The sequence below is a fragment of the Aphelocoma coerulescens genome, chromosome 1, assembly GCF_041296385.1.
Source record: "Aphelocoma coerulescens isolate FSJ_1873_10779 chromosome 1, UR_Acoe_1.0, whole genome shotgun sequence".
Lineage (NCBI taxonomy): Eukaryota > Metazoa > Chordata > Aves > Passeriformes > Corvidae > Aphelocoma > Aphelocoma coerulescens.
Window position 1 is genome coordinate 66,815,216 of NC_091013.1, and position 24,247 is coordinate 66,839,462.

Consider the following 24,247-nt stretch of genomic DNA (forward strand, 5'->3'; position numbering starts at 1 on the left):
AAAGAATAATTTTTTTCTGAATTATCAACACTTCACTGAAATGACTGTCATTCTACATACAGAATTGCAAAAAAATTAATATAGGACACTTTTGCCAGATACAGATGAAAAAAGGTTCTTTTTGTAGTTTTTAGTATGTGTATTTTTAGAGTAACAGCTGGGGAGCCTATGCATTCCTGCGGAGCACAGCAGCCTCACCACAAGAGTGTAAAAACATGGCAATAACTATGGCATCTACAAAATCAGTGAAACCTCTTAAATATCAGCTGCTTTATTTCCTTCTAAATTTCACCAGGTAATTGTCCATACATAAAAAATTTCCAAAGCCTACCTTGATTACTTTTATAATATCTCGAGGGCCAATAATTTCAGGATCAAACTGGATGTGAGCTTTGCTAGTCGCAAGTGCAACTGAGGCAGAGAATATGCCATTTGTTCTCATGAGTTTGGATTCAATATTGTGAACACAAGAAGCACAAGTCATCCCTGTAATCTAAATAAAACACAGTTTTGAGTCATTAGCAATCCCCCACATTCACCCAATATTTGTAGGTGTACTTGAGACAAGGCCTCAGTCTAAAGGTTTTACATAACTATCCACTTTTATTATAAAACTGTGCAGACAGCAGATCTAGTCACAGCTATGTATTTGTATGGCAACACTCACACATGCTATTAACTGTAAAAGTCTAACTAATAGAGTTCCATCAACACCTACATCAACATTGCCAAAGCCAAACTCTGCATGTGTAACTTCATCTCACTTATGTAAATTTTCCTGTGGCTTCAACAAGGCATGTTCCCACTTTGTGATCTATTAACAGAGCAGCAGACTGTTGTTATCTGCCTTGCAGTAAGTATTTGTCAGAGAATAAAAATTAGTATTTGAGGAATCCATCCTTCATATAAACAATTTACTAATTTTACTGATTTTACCCAAAGTTCCTAGACCTCTACACAAAGCCCTTAACATTAGCAGTACATATTTGTTGACACATTCTCAGTTACCCAGTCTGTACTCAAGTGCCTTAAGAGAAAAAAACCTTTCTGTTTCATTTCTGCTTTCTAAGAAGAGTCTAATCTGTACATAGAACTATCACTTTTTATTTCAGTGCTTTTGGGGAGGGACCCCAACAGATAGGTTCTTTTAAGACAAGTTGATTCTGTCATTTCAGCAATTATGAAAAAAACAGCATCACCAGCCAGAACTGAGCTGCTGAAGCTACAACTGCTCAAGCAAAGGTATTTGCAAGAAAATGAGTCTTCCAGACCTGACTTTTCCAAAACCAACATATAATTTCAAATACACATGACTTACAAGAAGCTCCACCTGCCCTTCTGTTTCTGCATTATCTTCCATGACAGTAGCTTCAAAACCCAGATTCTGGATCAGCTGTGCTATTTCAAGAGGCTGTATGAGTTCTGGCTTGTATTTTATCTCTGCTTTACCTGCCATCAGTGCTACCAACACTGAAACAATTCCTGCAGTGGCAATAACAAAAATATTAGATAATGTAGCTCCCTTGAGGGAAACAAAAATAAAATATTACAAGTGACTCTCACTAAGGACTGTAACGACTTAGAGGTATTATAAGCCTACTGATTTCTCTCTGCCTCCTTCTAGTGTTGTTCCCTAGTCACAACAGCAAAGTTTGTACAGAGACACAGCCACACTGAGTTTTCCTTTAGCAATGAGAGGAATTGCAAGATTTACACATGGAAGGAGGTGAGTTTTGCTATGATGTAATGAAACAAAAAGGATGTTTGGAAGCAATCTTTACACCCATAGCTGCAAGATCTACCCTAGACTCTTGTCGTTTGGAACGAGCCACACAGCACAATGCTAGACCTTTTTATTTTCCTGTTCTCCACCCGTCCTTATATTTTAATAAATAAAAAAACCCACAGAAATCTACATTTAGAATTGAAAAGCAAAACATAAAAATCACAAGACAAAAAAATAAAATTGTTTTGAAGACCTAATGCATTTTTTAATTTTTAAATCAAGGCAGTGAGACCACCACTGGGAGAGTGGGGACACAGAAATCAAAAGCAAAACCTCCCAAAGGCATGCTGATACAAATGAAACCAGACATTGCTAAGGCTCATCTGTTAATCTTCTACATGGCCAGAGGAAAGGCAGCCCCAGCCTGAAGACTTCTAGACTAGTAAACACCACTGTGCCTAAGCTTACTCTGGCAGTGGAGCCATACATTTGTTTGTACCTGCTTGTGCAAATATGCCCTGAAGGGTAAGTTTCACATCACAAACATGCCAGAGGTCTCAACGGCTCTGGACGAGATGGATGGCTTTGTAAACCAACAAGGCCCTGAAAACTAAATGAGAACCATTTCTCCGTTCTTGTCTTCAGACTTATTTGAATTTTTTATCACATTACAACAAATTATTGTTGCAAGTATGTTCATCGTTTGTCCACCAGTGCAATAGGACAGTTGAACAGTGGCATAGTTACATTAGCATTAAGAAAGAGCATTAAGTCTATTTAACTTCCAGATGTATGGCAGCCTCTTCCATTAATCTCATAGAATGCCTTTTCCATCCCATTGTCGCTGATAGACTCATTATAGGAATCTTAAATTTATTACCATCTTCTTTCTGCAGATTTCTTTCAATGGTAGATACACACGATGCACAGGTCATGCCTGTGATCTGTAAAACACACTTTTCTTCTGTGGCTCCACTGCGCCTGTTTGACCCATCAAGGTGAGGACTGTCTGGAAGAGCATCTGAGGCACAGCCTTGGTGAGGAGGCTCTGGAGCTCCAGGTTTCACGGCAGCTTTGCTGGCATCAGGCTGGCACCAGCGTTCTCCAGTAGCAGTATCTTGAATAAATGCACAATACACTGAACACACACTATTTACAGTGTGACTGGATGATGCAGAAGTACAAACAAGTCATATTTATCAACCACACAAACCCTCACTGTTGTTTGGACAGTGACATGATAACCTTGGTCTCCACATGGAAGTAATATAGGTTGTTACTATGCTTATAAAAATACACATTCACCAGTACAACTTGCATGACCATTTAACTCTACAGAACTAGTTTTCCACTTTCAGATGGCAAATGATTCCCTGCAATTTCAATGCCTAGAGCTGACAGCTACCTCCACTTGATAAAGATATCTTGGTATCTAGAAGGTCCTTATCCAGCACAGAGAATGTAGTCCAGTCATATCCATTCTGTCATTGTTGCCATCTGTGCAGAACTCATATCACTTCATCTCAACAAGGAAAACAACAAGTTTCTCAACAGGTTTGTCTTTATGGCACAGTATTCACAGTGCAAGTACTGCAAAATGAGTATTGGAAGCACCCAGGAGACCTGAACACAAACAGGCCTCTTGCAAACATTTTTACCCTTTGCCAGATACTGAACAGACACACAACAACTCGAGCTGTGTTCACAAACTACCTCCCTTGGGCAGAGGTTTGTGTAAAGGAGCAGGAGTTGCCTCTGAACATGTTAAACACAAGGGGTTCCCTCCTCTTCCACAGATGTATTGGAAGGTCTCCTACCAACAAATTATAAACTAACAAATCATAATTAACGCCACATAAAGGCCCCTCCTCATTTGTAGTAGTACCACAGATTCAGAGGGATTGGAACCATGAGAGAAGTGAATAGGATGTGGTTTTCTGTGATCAAACTGCTTAATTTCAGGTAAACTACATCAGTATTTCAAAGCTGATATATTTAGTTGAAGCAGGTAAAAATCGCCACATTAGAAGTTTGCTAGAGAGGAGATTGTACATCAAAACTTTTTAAACATTGAGCACATGTGCAAAATGCACACACTACTGCAGCTGACATGTAAAAGCAGCTGTTTCCACCAAAGAGTACCTGCATTTTGCCACTTACCTTGCCTAAAGCGAGGTTTAGTGAAGTAAGGCAGGTAAAAATACTTGAGAAATAAAGTTCAAAGGCTAAAGATGCTAAAAAGAGGTTTTAACTAAGTAAAAAGTGGTTTTAAATGAAAGACATTTCATTAAGTTTGTAGGTTTTATTATTCTGGAATATAAATGAAAACATTTGGTTTGATAGGTCTACTTACAGCAGCCTGTAGACATAGGAAGAAACCTACTTCAGGGGGTAAGGGGATGAGCTATTTCAAAGACTTCGCACCTCAGACCTTTTAGCTTCATAATGTAACTCAGCTCTTATACCCACTGCTGCAGTTATTAAGGGCCAAAACAAGGTGCTCTACAGCTGAAACCTCTCTCCCTTGCTAAGCAAGGTGGAATCAGGCCAGACATTCAGAAGAGACAATGTCAATGTGATGCTTTAAGTTTCTCTCCAGAAAGGAATCTCAGTGAAGATGTTGCATGACCCAGCTTGGCACGCTACCCACAGAAGAAAAAAGTTACCTGTCAGTACAGAGGCATCAAATCCCATGTCTTCTATGGCAGCTCTTAACTCTTCTCCACTCGTGACAGCTGGATCATAGTGTATGGTCCCAGTACTGCCAGCTAGAGAAACTGCTACATGCTGCACTCCTTGCCTCTGTGATATGGCCCCTTCTATGGACTGTACACAAGAATTGCAGGTCATGCCATCAATCTTAATTACAGCCGTAAGTGTCGTGCCTTGTGGTGGCTGTCTGATGAGATCGTATGTGAAAGCACCTGAGGGAGATGCTGCTTTGCCTGCTTCTGAACCATTATGGAGTGTTACTTTAAAGTTTCCAGGTGGAAGGGATTCAATAGCTTGCTGCAAAGCTGACAGGGTGATTAAATCTGGGGTATACTGTACCACAGCACATTTATGCTCCAAAGATACTTTAATACTTTTTATGCCAGGAAGATCTGATATATTTCCTTCGATGTTTCTGATACAGGACTTGCAGTGCATGCCTTCTATCTGTAAAGTCACTGTAGCTGTGCTACCCATCTCAGTGACCAGTGGATCCAGCCCATCACTCTTGAGACTCGCAGGTGTCTCCCTAGGGTTTGCATTCTGCAAGCGCTGGAGATCAAGGGCACCCAGCTTCAAAGGGGCTGATTTGCTTTTAATGGTGCAGTCATACCCCAGGTCACTGATGTGTCTCTTGAGGGCATCAGGCTGAATGATGTAAGGATGGTAAGCAACAATTGCTTCTTGGTTATCAAGTGACACCTTGATTTTTGCTACACCGTGTAGTTTCCTAATCTTTCCTTCAATGCTGGTGACACAGGACTGGCACGTCATGCCTTCTACCCGAAGCTTAACTACTGCTTCTTTCAAGCTTGGCAAATTTACAGTTGCTGTTGTCAACTTATCTTCTGCTATGTTGGCATCAAAGCCCATATCCAGAATTTCCTGGCAAATCTGTTCAGGACTTATTTCCGACTGCAGATACTTGATAACAGCATGGTTCTGCTCAAGGGAGACTTTAATTCTCAAAATGCCCTTCACCTTGGAAATTTGGCCTTCTATCGACTGCACACATGACTGGCAAGTCATTCCCACAATGTTGACTACCACACTATGCTCTTGGGAAGGTGGAGAGGGCATGGTTTCAGAGCTCTCCTCATAGCCCATGTTGTCAAAAGCAAAATTATGTTTCATTGTAGGCTTCAGCTCACAACCAGGAGGAGAATCAGTGCTGGACAAAGCCTAAGAAGAAAAAGTAAAAATAAATGCATGTTATCTTCAGCCCTGTAAAAGCAACAACAGTCTGCATATGCTCTCAAGCACATATTAGAAGTGCTCTCAAGTCAGTCTATATGGCCAAAACCTTTACAAGCCTTTATGGGGTCACAACCCTTTTAACCCTTTACAACATTATTTTACACTTTGAATGTATTACCAGCGAGTTATGCCCATGATGATGAACCAGGCTTCTGACAGGTCTCTTGAGCGTCAATTTAGAAAATACTGACTAGGGATATAAAAGCAGAATTGACTCAATATTCGTACCCCAACTAAGTAATTTAAAACTTGAGTTCTCTGCAGCCACAGGACACTTCCATCACACAGCCTGGGCTGCTCTTCAGAGCACACTGTCACTGGCACAATGGGTCACAGTAGAGAGTGCGCTGACTGCCTCTCCAAAAGACCATAAACTGGCCCAGTTTGGCCAACCTGCTACTTCTCAGGAGGAGTGCAAACCAAACCAAAGAAAACCAAAAAGCCCAAGAAAACAGAATCATTACTCTTCCAGAATCCTGAAACAAGTTGGTGCAGGGAGGGTCTGCTGCATGATACTTGAAGAGCTGTATGCATGCACACAAAGGCTTGGGCTCTCTGCATTTAATATACAGACCTTTTACGTTGTGTCTTGGGGTGACTTTATGATGTGTATCCCCTATCGCCTGCTCTATGCCCAGACACGAATCCTGTGCCTTTTCTGTAGCTTTAAGGCAGACCTTTAAGCGGGGGGAAGCCGGTGGAATTCCTCCGGCGCCGTGTTCAAAAACAGAGATAAGCTCGCTGGCTTCTGCTCCGGCTGCTCAGCTCAGCTCTGCAGCAGGGAAGGGAGTGACATTCTCCCACTTTCTAGCTAGCTTTCTGTTCGTTAGCTAAAGCAGGGAGTTTTCCTGAAACTTCGGTTTCTTCTTCTTCTCTTTTGGACCGTTCAACAACACCAAAACATCGGCCAGGAGACCTTACACCTCGGCCCGGAGGGGCCCAAGCCGACCCAGCTCCGAAGAGGAGAAAGCCACACCCACAGAAAGGACTGAAATTGACCAGGTTCTCTCCACAGCGAGAGGTTTTATTATTTAGCATTATTCTTTTCACGTGCCTGCGTACATTGTGTTTGTTAAATAAATAGGGGGTTTTTTTCCCCTTTTTCACTTTCCTTCGATGAATTTTCTTTCCGAACCTGGTGGGGGAGGGGCAGCTGAAACCTGCCTTCTATCAGAGGGGACGTTCCTCCCACAGCATTTCCCTTAATTTGTCTCAAACCGGGACACCTTGAAATCTGTATCTAACAAAGGCCTTGAAAGACACAGAACTACAAGAAAATATTTTCACTGTCGTTTAATTTTATTTACCTACTTGTGAGTCACCTGAGAAGGACTGTAAATTGTGCTACAGTAACTCACTGATTTGATCCAACACTGGTTTTCAGGATGGCCAGTACTGAAATAGGCCAGCCAGAAGTAAACTATCTCTGTCAGATCATGGGCTCTGCAGTACCGGAACTCTACAGCTGAATGCACTCAATTCAATTGAAAATGAAATATTAAAAAAAAAAAAAAGCACCAATGCTTCTCAAGAACAAGTATTGAGAGCACAGACTCTGTCTCCAGTTGCTGAAGCCATGTGATGAGGAAGACTGAAAAGGGCAGGGACAAGTCCTAGATTGTCAGATTTCATGGAAAGAACATGAAAATTCACGTCCATGGTTAAGGGCAACTTTGAATACTAAAGATCTAGATGAAAGCCACTAGGATAAATCTATTCTCTTGCCTGCAAAGCCTTGGGCTCTCTGGCATTCAGTAAAATGTCCGATGCTGGGCATTACTGCAGGGAGAGCCTGGAGAAGGGGCCACTGGATCAGGGTCAGTACTGCAGATCCTGTTCCTGTGACCCACAAGAAAACTCCTTTCTCAATACCACAGCATGGACGAGAAGCATTTAGGCTGCTTAGTAACACTAGACTGCATCCAGTTCATTTGATGCAGTATTCAAAATTCATTAACTTGATTTTGTTTCACGCTTAGACAGCTTGGGAATAATGAGGTCTGGGGTCACAACCAAACCAACAAAAATTTAAGACGAGAAATTTGCTTTCAGCCTTTTCCATACTGTAATTGTTAGAACAGGAGGAGGAATGAGCAAGTTCAACTCTTCAGAATTATGGTGCAGCCCCTCAACTATCCTGACAGCAAACTCTCCCTCCTGCTCCCTCCCTTTCTGCTTGGCCTCATGGCTGCACTCCAGAGATGCTGGGAAAGAAGAGTCACAGGAATATTTTAGTCCCAGCATCCTCTTTTGCCTTCTCCTCCCACAGGCCTGGCAGCACCCCGGACACTGCTCTCCTTGCACTTCCCTTTCCAGAAGCTAGTGAAATCCCCAACATACATGGAAATGTGCCACAAGCACCTCCTTTCAAAACAAAGCATTAACAGTTAATCAGACTTCCCTGCAAAGGTGGCTCCCTGTTTAAGCACCACACAAAGACAACCAAGACACTCCCATTCTTGTGTCTTCCTGTTATTGTGACTTCCCATAATTTGAAATAATATCCTGGCCTTGCGTGTGGGAAAAAACCCATGTGAAAACAGTCTCTCAACCACCACATTTCAAATGTGGCCTAAACTCAAACTTATTGTAAATTCTGCCTCAAGAACTGTTATGTGAATATTGTCCCTCATCTGCTCTTCCCTGTCTCCAGTCCCCCAAGGACACTGCTCGCAGTGGCCTGCTCTTATCACAAACACCCAGTGAAATCTGTGTGACAGTTACAGAAGCTCACCCTGTGTGTGTACTTAGGCTCACAGGACAAAGGCATTTGCCTTCTGCATCCTTTGGTGAAACAGGCAAGACGAGCATCCTCCGCTCTCTGCTTCACTGCCTGTCTGGCCACCACTTGCAGATGAAACTCAGGAACCATCACAGGCCTTATGTCCTCCAGTGTGTTCCCTCCACCCCCCTCCTTACTGTCTCAGTTTTCCTAGGTACCCCATGACATAAAAGCAATTCAAATTAATCGTGTAAAAATATTAGAGGGTATTTCTCATTATCCAGTCTTTTGAAAAACATAAAAGCAAGGACTGATTCTGCTATTTTAATGCATTGTAAGCCACAGAAACTTCAAAACTTGGCCACTGCTTTATGTTTTGCATAAAAAGCTATCCCAACATTCAGAAGAATTGGCAAAATTTTTTTGTTTGTTACTTGTCAAAACCAGATGTTTGTGCTCTGTAGGAGAAAAATCCTTGCACACAAATTTTTAAATGACAAGGGAAAAATAGAGGGGATGTGGATATAAGAAAACTAAAAAGCTTTTTTCCTTTAAAAAAAAACCCACCAAAAACACACAAGTGCCAAAACATTGAAGAACCTCCCCCCAAAACCAAGAAATATGCACAGGCACAAATAAAATATTTACAAAGCCTTTAGTATTGTTTTTAACAGCTTCAAAAAAACCCCACAAACAGAAGAGGCACAAATACATCTATGTGTGTAATTGCAAGAAGAGTGCTTCTACACCAGACAAGAGGAAAACAGCAGATTCATGTAAGGACACGTGGATGAGGCATACAGAAATGTGTCCATAGTTCTCCTCAGGCACGTGCTGGGTGTCAGAAAAGGGTTTCCTGATGCCAGCCAACACCCACATATAAAATGGAATCTACGAGGCTGTATAGTAATTCAGAGACACCATCTGCAAGAGGATCAGAGAAGCAATCACCACCAAAAATGCCAAAGAAGGTGCTTGGAAGTCTCAGGCTTGTTTCTGCCTAGAGAGAAACATGAATGAAATAATGGAAATGCATCTGACTCTACATCCAGAAGGGAATGTCTGAAAGAACTGGCCATAGTTACTCTTTCGTCTCTCACACCAAAGGAGAATGGGTGACATTTAAGGGCAGGTGTACACCAAGTCTGTTTGCTCTACCAGTCTCATGCATATTTTTACAGTATCTGTGTAAAGAATATATAAATAATTGCACATGAAATGATGACAATTCTTTTCCTCCTTTGTTCTGCAAGTAAAGGTTGGAACTGAAAGCACATAGCAGACCGAGGCTCCAGTCTGAAAGCTAAGAATCTTGACACAAAGAAGTTATGAAGCTCATATGAACAATTAAAAAAAAAAAAAAGAAGAAATTTGAAAAATTAATGACACAGAAGCAGTAATAGATGGAGAGAGCTTTAAAGAAAGCACCAGAGCTGGCTGGAAAACACTTGCATCTACAGGACACAGCTCTGAACCAGACCCAAGATGAGTAGCAAATGTGCAGGAGCGTGGAACCTGAAGCACATGTCCAGTATGAGGATTTCAAAGCAAAAAAACAAGGCATGAAGAACAACCCTTGATGTCTCAGACAGGAGCTGTAGCACTCATGCCCGTCCTGGGGCAAAGCAGGGCTTGGGAACAGCTGGAAGAGGCAGATGCTCATGCTCCACTTTCTGACTGTCTCCAGCCAGCAGGACGAAGATCATCCAACAGGAATATGCCCTGGGGCTGGACTAACTGTTTGCAAAAGCATGGAGGTGGAGCAGGGCAGGGAGATTCTGCTGGATTGGAAGCACCAAGTCTTGAGCCCTTGGCATACAGCTCTTGGCATCATAGTATCCAGAGCTCATGACAGGTCCATTGGGAAAGGTAGTCCTCGCCCATGGTCTGTATGGCTGGTGGGGCAAACCCACCCCAATGAGGGCTACCCTCAGAGGCCTAGCATCATGCTGACCCATGGTCCCCCAAAACAGGCTCCTTCTTTTGGATACTCCCATTCAGATGTGCAAAGGCTGAGAGTTCAAGCAATGAAGGGATACATAATAAATGTGAGAAAAACAACTGAACTTAGAAAAAACCCAAAGACAAGGAAACCACAGCACTGGGTAAGACACACACACACGTACACATGGTGACCCATGTCTTGAGAATGGATGCAACACCATGGCTGTGAACTCAACAAGGTTTGTGCCCTCCTTGGCTTCACGGCCCAGCCACCAGCCACCCTGGCTGAGTCCCCGTGCTGCCTCCATTGCTGTGTTTCATGGTCACATTGTGGGGTGGCTTGTCACCAGGAAAGCCATCCTTCCACCCATTTCCCCTTCCCAAGAGGTGCAGCCACCTCCAAAATGCCAGTATAACACTCTTGGCCTCTGAAGCACAAGGCTGAGGTTGTGACAGATGCACTCCACAACTCCCTGAGCATCATGCCCACCGAGATCCAGCACAGTACTGCTCCTCTCTGCTCATCCAGCAAGGCTCTCCCCCCTTGGCTGGTCCTGCTCTCCTGCCCTCCTTTGCCTGGCCTGCAGGGATGGCAACTTTCACATCCTGAAACTCAAGCACCAGACTCCTCAGGGTGATGCCACACGATCAACCAGGGAGGCGATGGGGGCCAGCCCACTCAGCACCTCCCCTCTGCCTCTCCCTGCCTGCTCATCCACAAATTCTGGAGCTCACTTAACCTCTCATCCACTATGTCCAGAAGTTTTGGGCTGCTCTTTTCCCTGCACCTCTGTGGGCTGAAATCAGTTATTGCCCTCTTACCTTTGAGCACACAACTGCCAAAGAATTATCTTATCTGTGTTTTACCTTCCCTACTTCCTTCTTTCACAACCGCCTGATTCATGGCTTTGGATTCAGGCAGCAGCAGCACACAACTGAAAAGCCACATACTAATAATTAAACGCTTCAGATGTTTCCCAGTTTATTATAGACAGACAGTGAACAACAAAATGACGGCAAAGCAGCCACAAAAACATCAAAGGTCACGAGTCTTCAATTTTGTGCCTGTAACAGCAGCACTTCTGAGTAGACAGAAAATCAATCCTCTCCCTCCTTAACATTTTTCAGTGCATCTCATTAGAGCATATTGTTTAAATGTATTAGATCTTAACTGGTTGTTCTTTCTCCCTCTTCTCCCAAACTAAAATTAACAAATGTCAGTAGCTACTATATTCAGTACCTAGTTATAACACAATTTGTTATTTTTCAAACAGTTCCTGAGTCTTAAATGAGGGAAAAAACACCTCTAAACCTGAATATCAAGATTCAATGAGAATATTACTACCAAGCAGCCTTTATGGAGCTTCTGTTTCTAAAATACTAAGTTGATTATACTAATGCTTCTGCCAAGGGACTGCTATTCCCCATCTGGGATCAGGTTTCTCTAACAGTACAGATGATGGGAAAAGGTTTAGGCAGTTGCAGCCAGTCTTACTGAAATGACACCTACACTGTAGTCAACAAACCTCAGAGACCTTAGCAGGCACTTTTAAATTAAAGGGAACTGTATAAACCACATTTGGTTTAAGGGAAAGGGGAAAGGCTTGCTGTAAATGAAATGTCTTTATAATTTAGAATTAAAACAAGGCAAACCTCTTTGTGATGTTCTTCATAGCACCAGTACAAGCAACATATATACCTCAGTGAACTGAATACAGAGAAGAGATCCTTTGGTAGAACAAAGTCATTTATGTCAGGATTGTTTTCTAGCAAACATTTATAATACAAGAAGTAACTCAAGGCAGAAAAAGCCTTGAGGTATATTTGGTCTCTTCTGGCTGTTATTTCATTCCAGTCTGACACTATTTCAGCCATTCTAAGCATACATAGTTTCAAAGAACATGAAAACACAGAATCACAGAATATTCTGAGTCAGAAGGGACCCACAAAGATCATCAAGTCCAACTCTTCAGCAAATAGCTCATGCAGGAATCAAGCCTACAACCTTGGCATTATTAGCGCCATACTCCAACCAACTGAGTTTTGTTCTGAGAGTTTCTTTTCCTTAAATATTCACAATATTCACTGATCCAAACTACATTACTGCAATGTACATACATTTTAAACAGCAAAACCTCTTTTAAAATAATAAACCTCACCATGTTTCTATGAGCATTGATCTAAGTCTCTTCACCACAGCAGTTAATCTCCAAAAATACCACAGTTATATACAACACTGAATTTTAAAAAAAGTTGCCACAGATGTATTTATCAAGAACTTCACTAGCACCCACTTAGTAGGTATAAATAAACTACTTACCTACAATAAGGACCTTTTAATGTTTCTGCAATTTCTGTTATTCCAGACAACAAACTAGTATGAGCTTCTGTCAAACTACTCAAGCAATTGCAGTTCAAAGGGAGAAATACTATTATGTTTCCTTCCTAAGAATCACCACTCTGTATTATTAGAGGTGGAGCTGAAACAATGCTCATTAGGTTCTATGGCATAAGTCATCATTAATATCTCGTTTCAAGGATTATTTTCAGAGGATCTCCAGAGGACTTTGCATTTGTACTGCTTGTTATGGGGCTGGCCAGCATCCATGCTGGGGATTGAGACAATTTAGATAAAGAAGGTTTAACCTCCTTTAATATACAACCCATGTCCAATATGCTTTGTTTTAAATTCACCAGTTCAGAAACACCACTTCCCTCCCAACATGCACACACACACCCCCCCACACACACCAGCTCACTGACCTGTCTTTCAACTGTATTGACTTCTGTCATTCCCATGGAGTAACTCTGAGAAAGTTCCTCTTCTTTCTGCAAGTTACTGCTTGTTTTTACCAGCGATGCTGTCTTGGACTTTTCACCAATAATCAGTAGTTCAGGCACATCACGAGCTGCCTGCTGCTTACGAATAGACACCAGGGATATGTTTCTGTCGTTTAAAGTAGCTAAGTAGGACAGTTCCCTTTTCATTTTATTGTCCAGTTTTCTCTCCATTATTTTTCTGGACTTTAAATGCTGCAACGCCAAACAAAAGTTTTACGGGAACAGTTATTTGGTGTCCTGTAAGCCACGCTTCTTTCAGCTACATTTACAGAAGCATGAAGACTTCTGCCCGTCTAATCCATGTGCTCATTAGGCATTCATCACAAAATCCCAGATGGAACCTGTGATCCTTATGTAGGCTGCTTGCTGCACTCAGCTACCTGCTCTCCCTGCCAGTTTGAATGTTTCGCACCAATTGGCATCCCTGGTGCTTTCCAAACTGCATTCGGCACTGCTGATCTCTGCACACGGCGTTGCAGCAGGCTCAGCCAAGGCTGTCTTTCACAAGCTACTCAAACATGACCTGTGTGCAGCAGCCAGCGTGTAACCAGCCCACACAGACAGGCATTAGCTCCTTGTGGCCATGTGCACAATCACAGCTCCTACACAGGGAAAACACTGTTCTGTTTCCTTCTTCTATAAAATTACTGGGGATTTCTTGGATAAAATGAAGTCCCTTCTAACAGTGACAACATGTCCACAATTACCTAATTAGATAAGGCTCCTAGACCAAAGGTCTTTCACTCATTCAGGGCACAAGAACATTCATTCTTTGTTTCAAGAGGGAAAACAAAAGAGTGAGTACAATATTTATACTTCCTAAAATGTGTCTCTTTACCACCAGCAAGCTTTACTAAAAACCAATTAACCAAAAAAATTAAATGAGCAATTAGTGCCAGAAAGGAAGAAAGGAAGAAAGTAAGATACATTCTCCTTAAATTCTCTGGGCAACAACAGGAATATCTACTTTAGACAGCCATACACACAACAGGTACTGCCACTTGCCTGCCTTGAGCCAAGCCTGAATATATTTCTCTGGGATTGCCCACAGCAAATTCACAGCACTGTGCTAACACAGTAAGTGGGATCACCTGTTCCCAAGTCCACAGCAGTGCAGTCCCCTTCTGAAGGCACCGCTGAACAGGGCCATGCATTTATAAAATTTATAAAGTATAATAGATGTATTAGCAATTTCCACCCTCCCTGGCTGCGCAGTGATATCACTGCACATGCAAGCCTTAAAATAATTGGTTTAAATTTAATCAGAATCTCTTGGACTTGTAGGAAAAAGTAACAAATTTACTCCCATGCAGAGGTTAGCACACAGGGTCAAAATCTCAGCATATCTCTGTCATGTCACAAAACCTGAGGGATCAATGACAGACACTCCACCTGACAAAAGAATTAGTATAACATTTATACTTTCTAAAATGTGCCTCTATACCATCAGCTAGCTTTACTAAAAACCAATGACAGGACAAATTCTGATTCTTCTTCCTTCCAAAGGCAGAGGTACACCCCACACACCCGTGTCACATAGAGAGTGGTCCAAAAAGCCACCATGCAGGACATTAGCATCCTAGCTTGTCTCCCTGTCATAACTTCCCCAATACTATGGATTCTCAGTTCTTGGGAAAAAAAGGTCTTCTGCCAGAGAAGTGAAACTCCAAATACTGCTGCAGCACTGTTTTGTATCATTGTCGTAATATAAAAAAACAGTGATAATATTAAACCTTTAAAAAGGGTTATTTTGAAAACATTTTGAGAAATGGTTCTTCTAAAGAGAATTACTACAAAGAGTAATGTATCTGTGTTCATTCTGCATTTACCAGTGAAACCAGTTAGAACAACATCTGACTTCAGTTCAAACATTTTACTGAAAAAGAAAATTGTGTTAAAGGTGAAATAATTTCAGGAATTACTGATTTTAACTGATTTTGAAATGAGCAATTGAAAATCATATAATTTGACTTACATGAAAAATTTCAGCACAACGTGTTTAAATACCAAGCTACATCTACTACATACTAAGTACATATATAAAGTTAAAAACTAATATTTGTCCTTCTAAAACAAAACAGGCCTCTCATCCCAAATCAAAGATATTCAGAAATTCCAAATAATGGCAATTTCAAATTCTAGATTTTCTTGGGGAACTGGAATTCTAGTTTCTGGCCATCAATAAAGCATATATTTGATCCAGTCATCTCTGACAGTATCTTTACTATTAAAAATATCCCAAACCCTACCTAGCATGTTTTTGCAAGTAACTAATATTCAGGAAAGTATCCTGTGATGAAACAGGCTGTAAAAACAACTTAAGGGTTTTTTTCCTTCATTTCAGGTTCACCAGGAAAGCTCAACTTAGACTGACAGAATAACAAGATGTTGAGTATCTTCTCTCCTATTCCCCTCCTTTTTTCCCCCCACAGCTTCTGAGCAACCCTAAGGTAAAAATCTGTTTGTTTCTAACAGCAATGGAGAGAAATTCTTGCTTAGTGCCCCACAGTCCTTTGCCTTCAGCAGAGTCCTGAACACTGATTTGGAGATAGAGAAAAAACACGTGAAGTTGTGCTTTGAGCACATTCACCTTTCAAGGTATTTATCCACATTAAAAAGAATTATTTGGCTGGGGGAAAAAAGTTTGCTATAGTTCTTCAGATGAAAGGGACATAAGATATATTTTAACCACTTTCAGTACCTAGTTTACCTGTGGGCTGGAGCAGAGCAATGGCAAATGAAACCTGTGCCACTGATAGAGTGTCCAGCAGCTCTTGGAGAAGAGACACCATTCACAAAGCAGAAACCACTAAGCATCTTTTAAAGCGAAGTAATTCCTATTTACATTAATACATGAGACTGAAAGCTCAGAGGTCCTGCCCCACATCAATCACTGCACAACTCTCTTATGGTTCAGGAGACACTTCAGGAAGGGATCCAATACTGGCACCTCAAGGCTGGCAGTGCCTCCCAGGGAGGTAAGGCAAATGCTTGGAATTAACCTCTGCGATTGCTGCTGCACTCCAACAGACTGCTACTGGTTTCCAAAATATTTTCTCCATTCTATCTCAATTAATTGCTCCTTTAGAGACTAAGCTAATTGTGTCATCTGCAAACTGAGGGTAAGCCTTTTACTTAAAGCTGAAATAGGAAAGGCAATGTTGCCCTTCTCATCTGATACCAATACCACTCTGGTTTAAGGCAGGATTTTGCACAGCTTAGGATGTTCATCCGGAGGAATCACTCTGGCTTGGTAGCATGAAATTCAGATGGCAAATAGAAGACATGCCTGCTGCCTTCACAGCTTTCTGCTAGTGTCCAGCAATGGTGTTTGCATTTTCATGTCAGAAAACACAGGACATTCCAAGAAAATTAAATCCCTTTGATTTAAAGGCTCAGAACTGATAAAACATGTTTTCCCCTTTATATTACCTGTATTATCAGATTACATGATAAACACACAAGAACAATGTGTTCTCACATAAATTTTGTTTCCCAGGTGCATTCATCCTTGGCTTTACAGGATATCCTGGCCTGCGTTTAATCCCTCTGGTTCTGTGCCCAAAGAAAGCATCTTAAATACTCTTAACAATGCCTTGGAAGATGAGATGCTTGGGTTGAAGGAAAAAAATGCGGATCTGGAGGTTAGGGGGTCTTATTTCTTTTATCTGTGTGGGGAGAAAAAATGAAAAACAAAGTTCAGCAAGAAGGAGCACATGAGTTTGCTATAGTTCATCAGGAACAAAGTGTCTGCATACCTTAGGAGCAGAAACACTGGAGGAGCTTGGTGTATCACCCTAAGAGAGGCATGAAACAAAGGGTGCAGCAGCATGGAGGTGTGCTCATGCCCTGTTTAAAACAGTGCAGCTAGTGGGAACTAAGCCTCAGGAATGACCCAAATGGTGAGCAAAAGCTGAACTTTGCTTCACTAACTCAAAAATACATATTACTTTTCATGTCTCTTCAAATGCTAACAGACTAAAACCTGTACATGCTTTACATGTATGACCAAAGTCTCTCAAACTACACTTAAACATGAAATGACATCAACTTTAACATTTCCCTTTTTCCCCTCCCTCAAAGAAAATGATACAGATATAGCTTAAGTGGGGCAGGAGGCTAAAGGAGACTCCACCTTTGTGAATGCCTATGAAGTAGGACTCGAACACTCAGCTATACTGAGTGCTTCTTTGGGAAATTCAGAAATCAAGCTTGTATTTGTGATTGTACTTTAGCCCTATAGACCCATCTGGCAATTTAATGTCTTTGTCACCAGCTGTATTATTCATATTTTGTGTATTCACTCATGCTTCTCAGATGGTGTATTTATCACCAGCAATCCAGTAACTATCTGCATTTCTGTTGCTCCGTAAATGACACTACCTTGTACTTGGCCATGAGAGTTCCTGAATGCCACCAGACTTCAGATCTGGCTCTGAAAGTTCATTGGGCACAACCAGACTTACGTGAATGTTTGTGCATCTGTAACCGTGGTGCTTCTTACTGAGCACACCTGGACTTGCAGTGCCACACTGGCTCTGCATTTCTGATGCTTAGATCTGAATGGGCTATCACTCAGCTGTCCCAAGTCCCTGTAATACCTGAGATCCAGACGGAACAAAAGGGGGGTTATTTTGTGCCAAATCTCCTTCCTCTTAACACATCAGAAAAGTTAGCCTTACTCTTAAGGCAGCAACCCCTCAGACAGACAAGAGGAATCAGTTCAGATGTGTGCACTTCATATCAGTGCAAAGAGGGATGTATTGGTATTAATATATCACTCTAGAAATCCAGTCTTGCCTTTGGATGTTAATCATTTTCCTACTCTCCTCTTCAGACAGCATTTTAAGCCACCAAAATACAATGATACAGTCATCCCAAAACACAGTCATAAAATCATCACAAGAATACAATGAGGCATACAAACAATGATACAAGGCTAAACCACAAGTCATTTCATATTTGACAATATTTTGAGTTTTTCCTAATTTGTCTTCAGGATGCTGTCGGCTAAAATGTTTGAATTCCTTCGCTCCCCAATCATAGAAGAGTTAGATTGTATTTGGTTTTAACACATATAAGGCAACTGCAGGAAATGGAGCATTGAGTTAAAAAAAAAAAAAGAAGTCAGGGTGGGGGGGAAGTAAAGTATGTAATATCACAAACAACAGTGCTGGCAACTCACAGGTAACAACAAATTGTTTAAACATTGCTTGAGAGGGAATGTGTGAAACACCCAGCCCTTGTGTGAAACAACGATTTCTCCTCTGTCAGGGCCCTCTTTAAGCTAAAAGAGAAGCAGTTAGTAAAGGTATCCACTTTTTCTTCAAACAAATCCCTGCGCTTGCCCCACAATCATTTTTCAGTCCTACTAAGCAACTCAAGCCTCACATTCCCTCCGTGAATCAACCAATTGCAGCTGAAAGTTCAGCGGAAGCTTGGTCATATTCATGGTACTTAACTGTGTCCTTTATTCTCCTAACTGACATACTTGTTACCCAACATAAAAGAAAAAGGCCATACTTGATTTGTATTGAAGAAGCAACAAAACTCTCTCTTAACCTACATTGGCATATAGTTTGGAGCCACAAAATCAGAAAGAACTCTTTGGCCACAGTCATAAGAAAACTGTCAGCAACAAGTGTTTCTATAGCATTAATGGTATAGATATTGCTTTTAACAGATGAAGAAGCATAATCATTATTTCTTACATTATAAGGAAAAAAGGAAATCTGAAATACAGGGAAACAAATTCCTACCTGCTGTGATTAAAATTGCATAAGAGTTGATGACCTCATTTCAAATCAAATCAGTTCAGACTTTGGCTTCAGTTTTTCAGGAAGCAGACTCAATCTTCTCCAAATATTTAAAAAAGGTTTGTTTGCTCGAAACCAGCAAAACTGAACGAAGTACCTTGTTTGTAACAGGGCCCCAAAACATGTACTGATTCTTTTAATTCCACAGCTTTTGGTATGATCACAAATTGTGTGGACTTGGTACTTTGCCTGCTTTTAGTAGTGTTGGTTTCATTATGATAATTTCTGTTATCTGTTTATACTGCAGAAATTTGTTTTCAAGAGCCTGGAAACTACCAGGCTGATCTTATTATCTCACAAAAAGGCACACCTTTTGGGTCAGAGTTTAAGTGCAAAGAACAATTGCAATCTGCATTAATTAATTTGAGTCAAGATTTCCACTAATGCTTATGCACCAAGTAGTTTAAGAAGGCTGGCAGAACTTGTCAGGCAGCACCACAACAAAACCAGTATTTTTACTTCTGTGTTTCCAACTTAATTTTCTGATCTTGTCCATGATTTACTCTTGCTCGGAGCTGGTTTTGTCTTGTGAAGTTTGTGCAAAAGCTTTTTAGAATTCCATGCGGAGAAAAGGGACCTGCATTTTACCCATTTTAACAGCAATATTTCAAATACAACTTGAGAATAAGTAATATTACAAAAGTAACTGTTTTTAAAGGCTAATTTGAGAAAACAAAGAGCTATTACTTGTGAACTAATATTTAATATCCACATTTAGAAATAAGAAATAATTAAAGTGTTACTTCCACTTTTATTTTGTAAACTTCTCAGTATTTGTTGTAGCATTTTAAAAATATCTCTTACACTTGCTTTGATTATATGAAGTGATAAGTCTCTGAATTGTGATTTAAGTAAATGAGAGGACTGATTTTTAAATTTTTTTTTCCCAAAGTAAGCAGCCATTCACTCTGTAGCAGGCAAACTAATAGCAGACCCCAAGATGCCCTGCCAAATCTGCAATTAAGTTTTCCCCTATACAGATGTAAGCCTATGTCTTAAGTGACCTCCATACACAGTAGATACCCTCCAAACTGTCCCCAACAGTACAGTCCACACGATTTACACTTACTATTAGTTCCTTTCCAGTACTTGTTTCAAAATACTCTTGTGCTCATGTTTGACAGACAGAAACAAAGATTTGATGAAGCACCTGAGACTACGTAAATAGCATAAATCACATCATACTTGTAAAGTATACCAAAAAAAGAACTAAAAAAAGAAAAAGAAAAAAGAAAGAAAAAGGAAAGAAAAAAAAACCAAAACACCAAAAACAAGACAGAAACTGATAACTCTCATTTAAGCTTGTATTTCAGGTTCTATGGCCAGTCGACTTCTCAGCCTCTGAATTCAAGAAAAAAAAAAAAACAAACCAGCATCTTGTGTTTGCATTACAGATGCCATATCTAAAATACAAACATACTGCCTTTGTTAGGGCAGGCTAGATATGTAAAGGCAAGACCAAATTCAGTTTATCTTAACAGTTATTTCTGTCTATGTCAGACTGGCAGGAACCACCTACATACACAAAGAGAGGAGTTTCCAGAAACTCCCAAATCCCTAAATAAGCTTGAAAGCTGCACTCCTCACCACAGCTGGGCTCCTCCAACATAGTGCCTTGAGCAAAGTCCTGTCTGCTTTCTCAGTGATCCAGGCAAAACTCTGCCTGGGAAGAGGGGTTTCCAGTTTTTGTTTGGGTCTTTTACTTCTTGTTTCCCTCTCCCTGTGGAATGGTTGCAGTTACTGGGTAGAAAAAGGCAAGATGGTGTTAGAGCCCTCTCTGTGGCCTCACTCTTGCAGAGAGCACAATCTCTCAGGTGACCCTGTGTCACAGGGCTCAGGCACAGCCCCACCAGGCTGGCATGAGGGCCCTTCTCACCTGCCTTCCACCTCTCGCCCTTTTGGACTGTGCCACGTGCTGCCAAGGCAAGACCACTGTCCTTCCACGAGCAAACAAGCCAGAGCAGTGCTCCCACACCTCTGACCTCAGCATCACCGCACTCATGGTGGGGCTGAAGGACACGAGGGGCAGCAGCCGGGGCCTCCCCAAATACAGTGCTGCCCTTAGGTGCATTTTTCTTCTCAATTTAGAGAGGGAAGAAGATTTTCCAGCTCTCTGGCTGACCCACTCTGCCCCAGCAGTCAAGAAGTGAAGAGGGGAACCTCTGATGAGAACATGGAATAAAGGCTTTTCTGTTTCCAGTTGTCAGAGATCAAAACTGTAACGTATGTGAGCTGCTGTTCAGCTAACTTGCATTTCTACAAAAGTCCTGTCAATTATTTGCTATCCAGGGCTAAGAACTATATAACAGTGCCCTGTCCACATCTATTATCTCACATAAACTTACATTAACTCTCAGGGAAGAGCCAAAGGCATAGAGCTGCCAGTTTCTATCAGTGCAAAAAACATACTTCAAGTGACCATGAAAATAAGTAGAACTTGCCTGTATAGAGACATACTGATTCACTGAAGAGACTTACAGAAACGAAGAAGAGAAATAAAAAATAAAAATGAAAATATATTTGCTGTCATTGGTTTTTTTATTTTATGTTTCTTTGGGTTTTTTCTGCTGGAGTACCTGATAATAACTCCCTATTGAATAATGTAACACTGGCAGCCTACAATAATTGGTAAGAATTCAGGTACAAATGTCAGAACTAAAGCAACAGTCAGGGATGAAAGTATCAACACAGGAAACTGCTACAAATTTTTTGTAATCTCTTCCATGCAAACAGTTGCTTTGAAAAAGATCTAAGGGAAATGGCAATACAGAGTCAACCTCTTTCTGTTTACAAGTATTTTTATCTGAAATATTTAACACCTGGATTGAAATACAGTTAAAATCCTGGTTTCAAATGCAGACATTGTCTCGGGCTGTTTCCTATGCCATGCACACTGGCTCATCATGATTCAAACTCACTGTAAAAACAGCATTCATTTATTGCATGAGGACACAGAGGAAACTGGAGACATCTAGCTCCCAAAGAAACAGTTCCTGGGAGCCTGAAGTTGTGAGAAAAGGAAAACACAAAAAAGCTTTCTAACTCTGAAATTGAGTTTATTCAGCTCTCAGTAATACTCTCATTTCCAGAGGTCACATCAGTCTGTTCTCTAGGCAAAGAATGTTTCTTCCAAGGACACATTTAGTCAAAACCAATGCATTCTACAGCTCAGCATAAAAGAAAGTACCAACCCTGAGAGTTGCTGAGCAACCTTCTGAGATTTATTAACTGCCCTCAGTTCCTGGAAAGCATAGATATTAGCCATGGAAATTCAAGCTCAATTCATTTATCATTCCCTCCTGGTACCTCTGCCTATTGAAAGAAGAGGTAGTGCAGCAGGGAACTACTTTTAAGCAGCCCCAGTTCACCCCTGAAAGAGAATCTTTGATTGAATCTACTTCATGGGAAAATCACCAACCTTTCAAGCTTTCTTCATCCTTGGAATAGAAATAAGTCAGAGGAGGTGATGAGGCACAGTACCCACATCTCGTGCCTGGACTAGCCAAACAGTCTCCTCCAACTCCCTTCTGTCCTGCTCTGCAGGCAGTTTCTGGCTCCTTTCTCTTTCCTAATCAGTGCCAAGGAGCCAGACACGAGCACAGAATGCAAATCCTGCTTTGTCCTGGCTCCATGTGAAACAACTTGGATTTTCATCTGAATAGAACTCTTCCTTGCTTCCTGAAGCAGGCAGAGAGGTGGGCACAAACACATGTGGCAAAATGCAGGTTGAACAAGTCTGTGCAGTGAACAAGTTTTGTGAATCCTTTAAAGTTTGAAAAGGGAAGCACCTCACTCAGTAAAAAATTCACGGTGAAGTTTTATAGCTCCCTGAGGAGTTTCACAGTTGATTTAAGCAGGTATTAAGGTATGACTGTAAAAGAGGTGGTCCTTCATGATACCCTTCATGTCCTAATTAGGTGCAGATGGCCACAAATATATTACTATCTGCATAAAGGAGAATAAAAAGCAAAAAGGGTTTGGATCTGCTATTACAGACCCACAGAACTGGTCCCTAGCTCCTCAAGAATTCCAAACTTCCACCTGAAAAAGCTGGGACTTAAGATGAGTCCCCATGTTATTTTGCAAGCTCAGTGATGTTATCATTAGGGGTACATCATTTGCCATCTCATTTCTGCCGGCGCTTGAGGTTGCTTGAAAACATTTCCTTCAGCCACTCTAAAAAATGGCAGATGTTTAGATTCCATGGGAGTTTAAAACACTGTCAAAATCTACAGGAACCAGTTTGTTTTCCTTCGTGGTCCTTGCCCAACTGAAACAATTTGTGTGAAAATAACCTTCTGTTAATCAAAAGATATGGGTTCAACCTTCATAAATTGCCTGGTGATATAAATAAACGTGCTTTATAGGCTCTCCTGCAAAAATTATTTGTAGATCCAAGTTGTTTAATTCTTCATTGCTTCTGCCAAAAAAAAGCAGGGCAGCTTTTGCTCACAGATACGTGGTGTGAACACCTATGCCCTAGAACATGTAACTCAGAATTAAAGATGACAGTGGAAAAGAAATTACTAGAATTGCTTATATTTAGCAGCTTCAATATTACAAGATATCAGTAAAAATAACCCTATAGTGTTTTTCCTATCAATGCCATAATTTATTGCCAATGCTTGGATTTTGCTTCACAAATATTTAGCACAGAACTGGTGCAACTTTATTTCTGCCTCCTGTTACAATGCAATGAAAAGTAAATGTACTGTAATGTTCAACAGCCTATCACAAGACACATACAAAAGTGAAAAAACTTACTGTGTATATGAACGATCTGAGATTCCATCTACTAAAAACGGTCCCAGGCATTTTGGTAGCTCAGACAGCAGCCCTGAACAAGAGACTTGGTGCTACACAGTGAATATTTCTGAAAGAAAGTAACTAACTGTACAAGAAAGTATAACAGACCACATGACTGTCATATGAATATCCTTACACAATATTAATCCAGTTTCTTTCTATTAATACTTGCCAGTGGTTTTATCTTACTAAGTTATTCATATGAGGGGTACTCAGAAAGAATGAGAGTTACAAAAATATACTTTAAAACTGTCTCACATGCCTTGCAGGCTTGGGGAGAACACACAGTGAGTGGATTCTGCTATTTATTCTAAATATTGGTCACTTTAGAAAGCCCATTTACTTTTAAGTAAGGAGCTTAATAAGGAAAGCAATTAAAACAGGACAAAAAGTGCTTACAGAGGCAACAGAAGATTAAAAACT

The 24,247-nt window shown here is 40.9% G+C and overlaps 1 protein-coding gene across 5 annotated transcripts in view; it reads right to left on the reverse strand.

Moving 5' to 3' along the window:
• The window catches only part of ATP7B (ATPase copper transporting beta), a 48,052-nt gene extending 24,259 nt beyond the window's left edge, over positions 1-23,793 (reverse strand). The window contains exons 1-5 of one of the 5 annotated variants that reach the window (XR_011150006.1): positions 13,125-13,766; positions 4,393-5,620; positions 2,607-2,843; positions 1,319-1,482; positions 332-493 (exon numbers count right to left, since the gene is read on the reverse strand). Coding sequence is in view for 4 of the 5 variants with exons in the window: in XM_069011361.1 (XP_068867462.1) it covers positions 332-493; positions 1,319-1,482; positions 2,607-2,843; positions 4,393-5,620; positions 13,125-13,373 (2,040 nt within the window). In the remaining variant the exon portion in view is untranslated. Of the gene's footprint in view, positions 1-331; positions 494-1,318; positions 1,483-2,606; positions 2,844-4,392; positions 5,621-12,681; positions 12,696-13,124; positions 13,767-18,961; positions 19,131-23,782 lie in introns of those variants that run through there. The other 4 variants (XM_069011390.1, XM_069011369.1, XM_069011361.1 and 1 more) reach the window with 4 other exon arrangements.
• Positions 23,794-24,247: the final 454 nt, after the last annotated feature.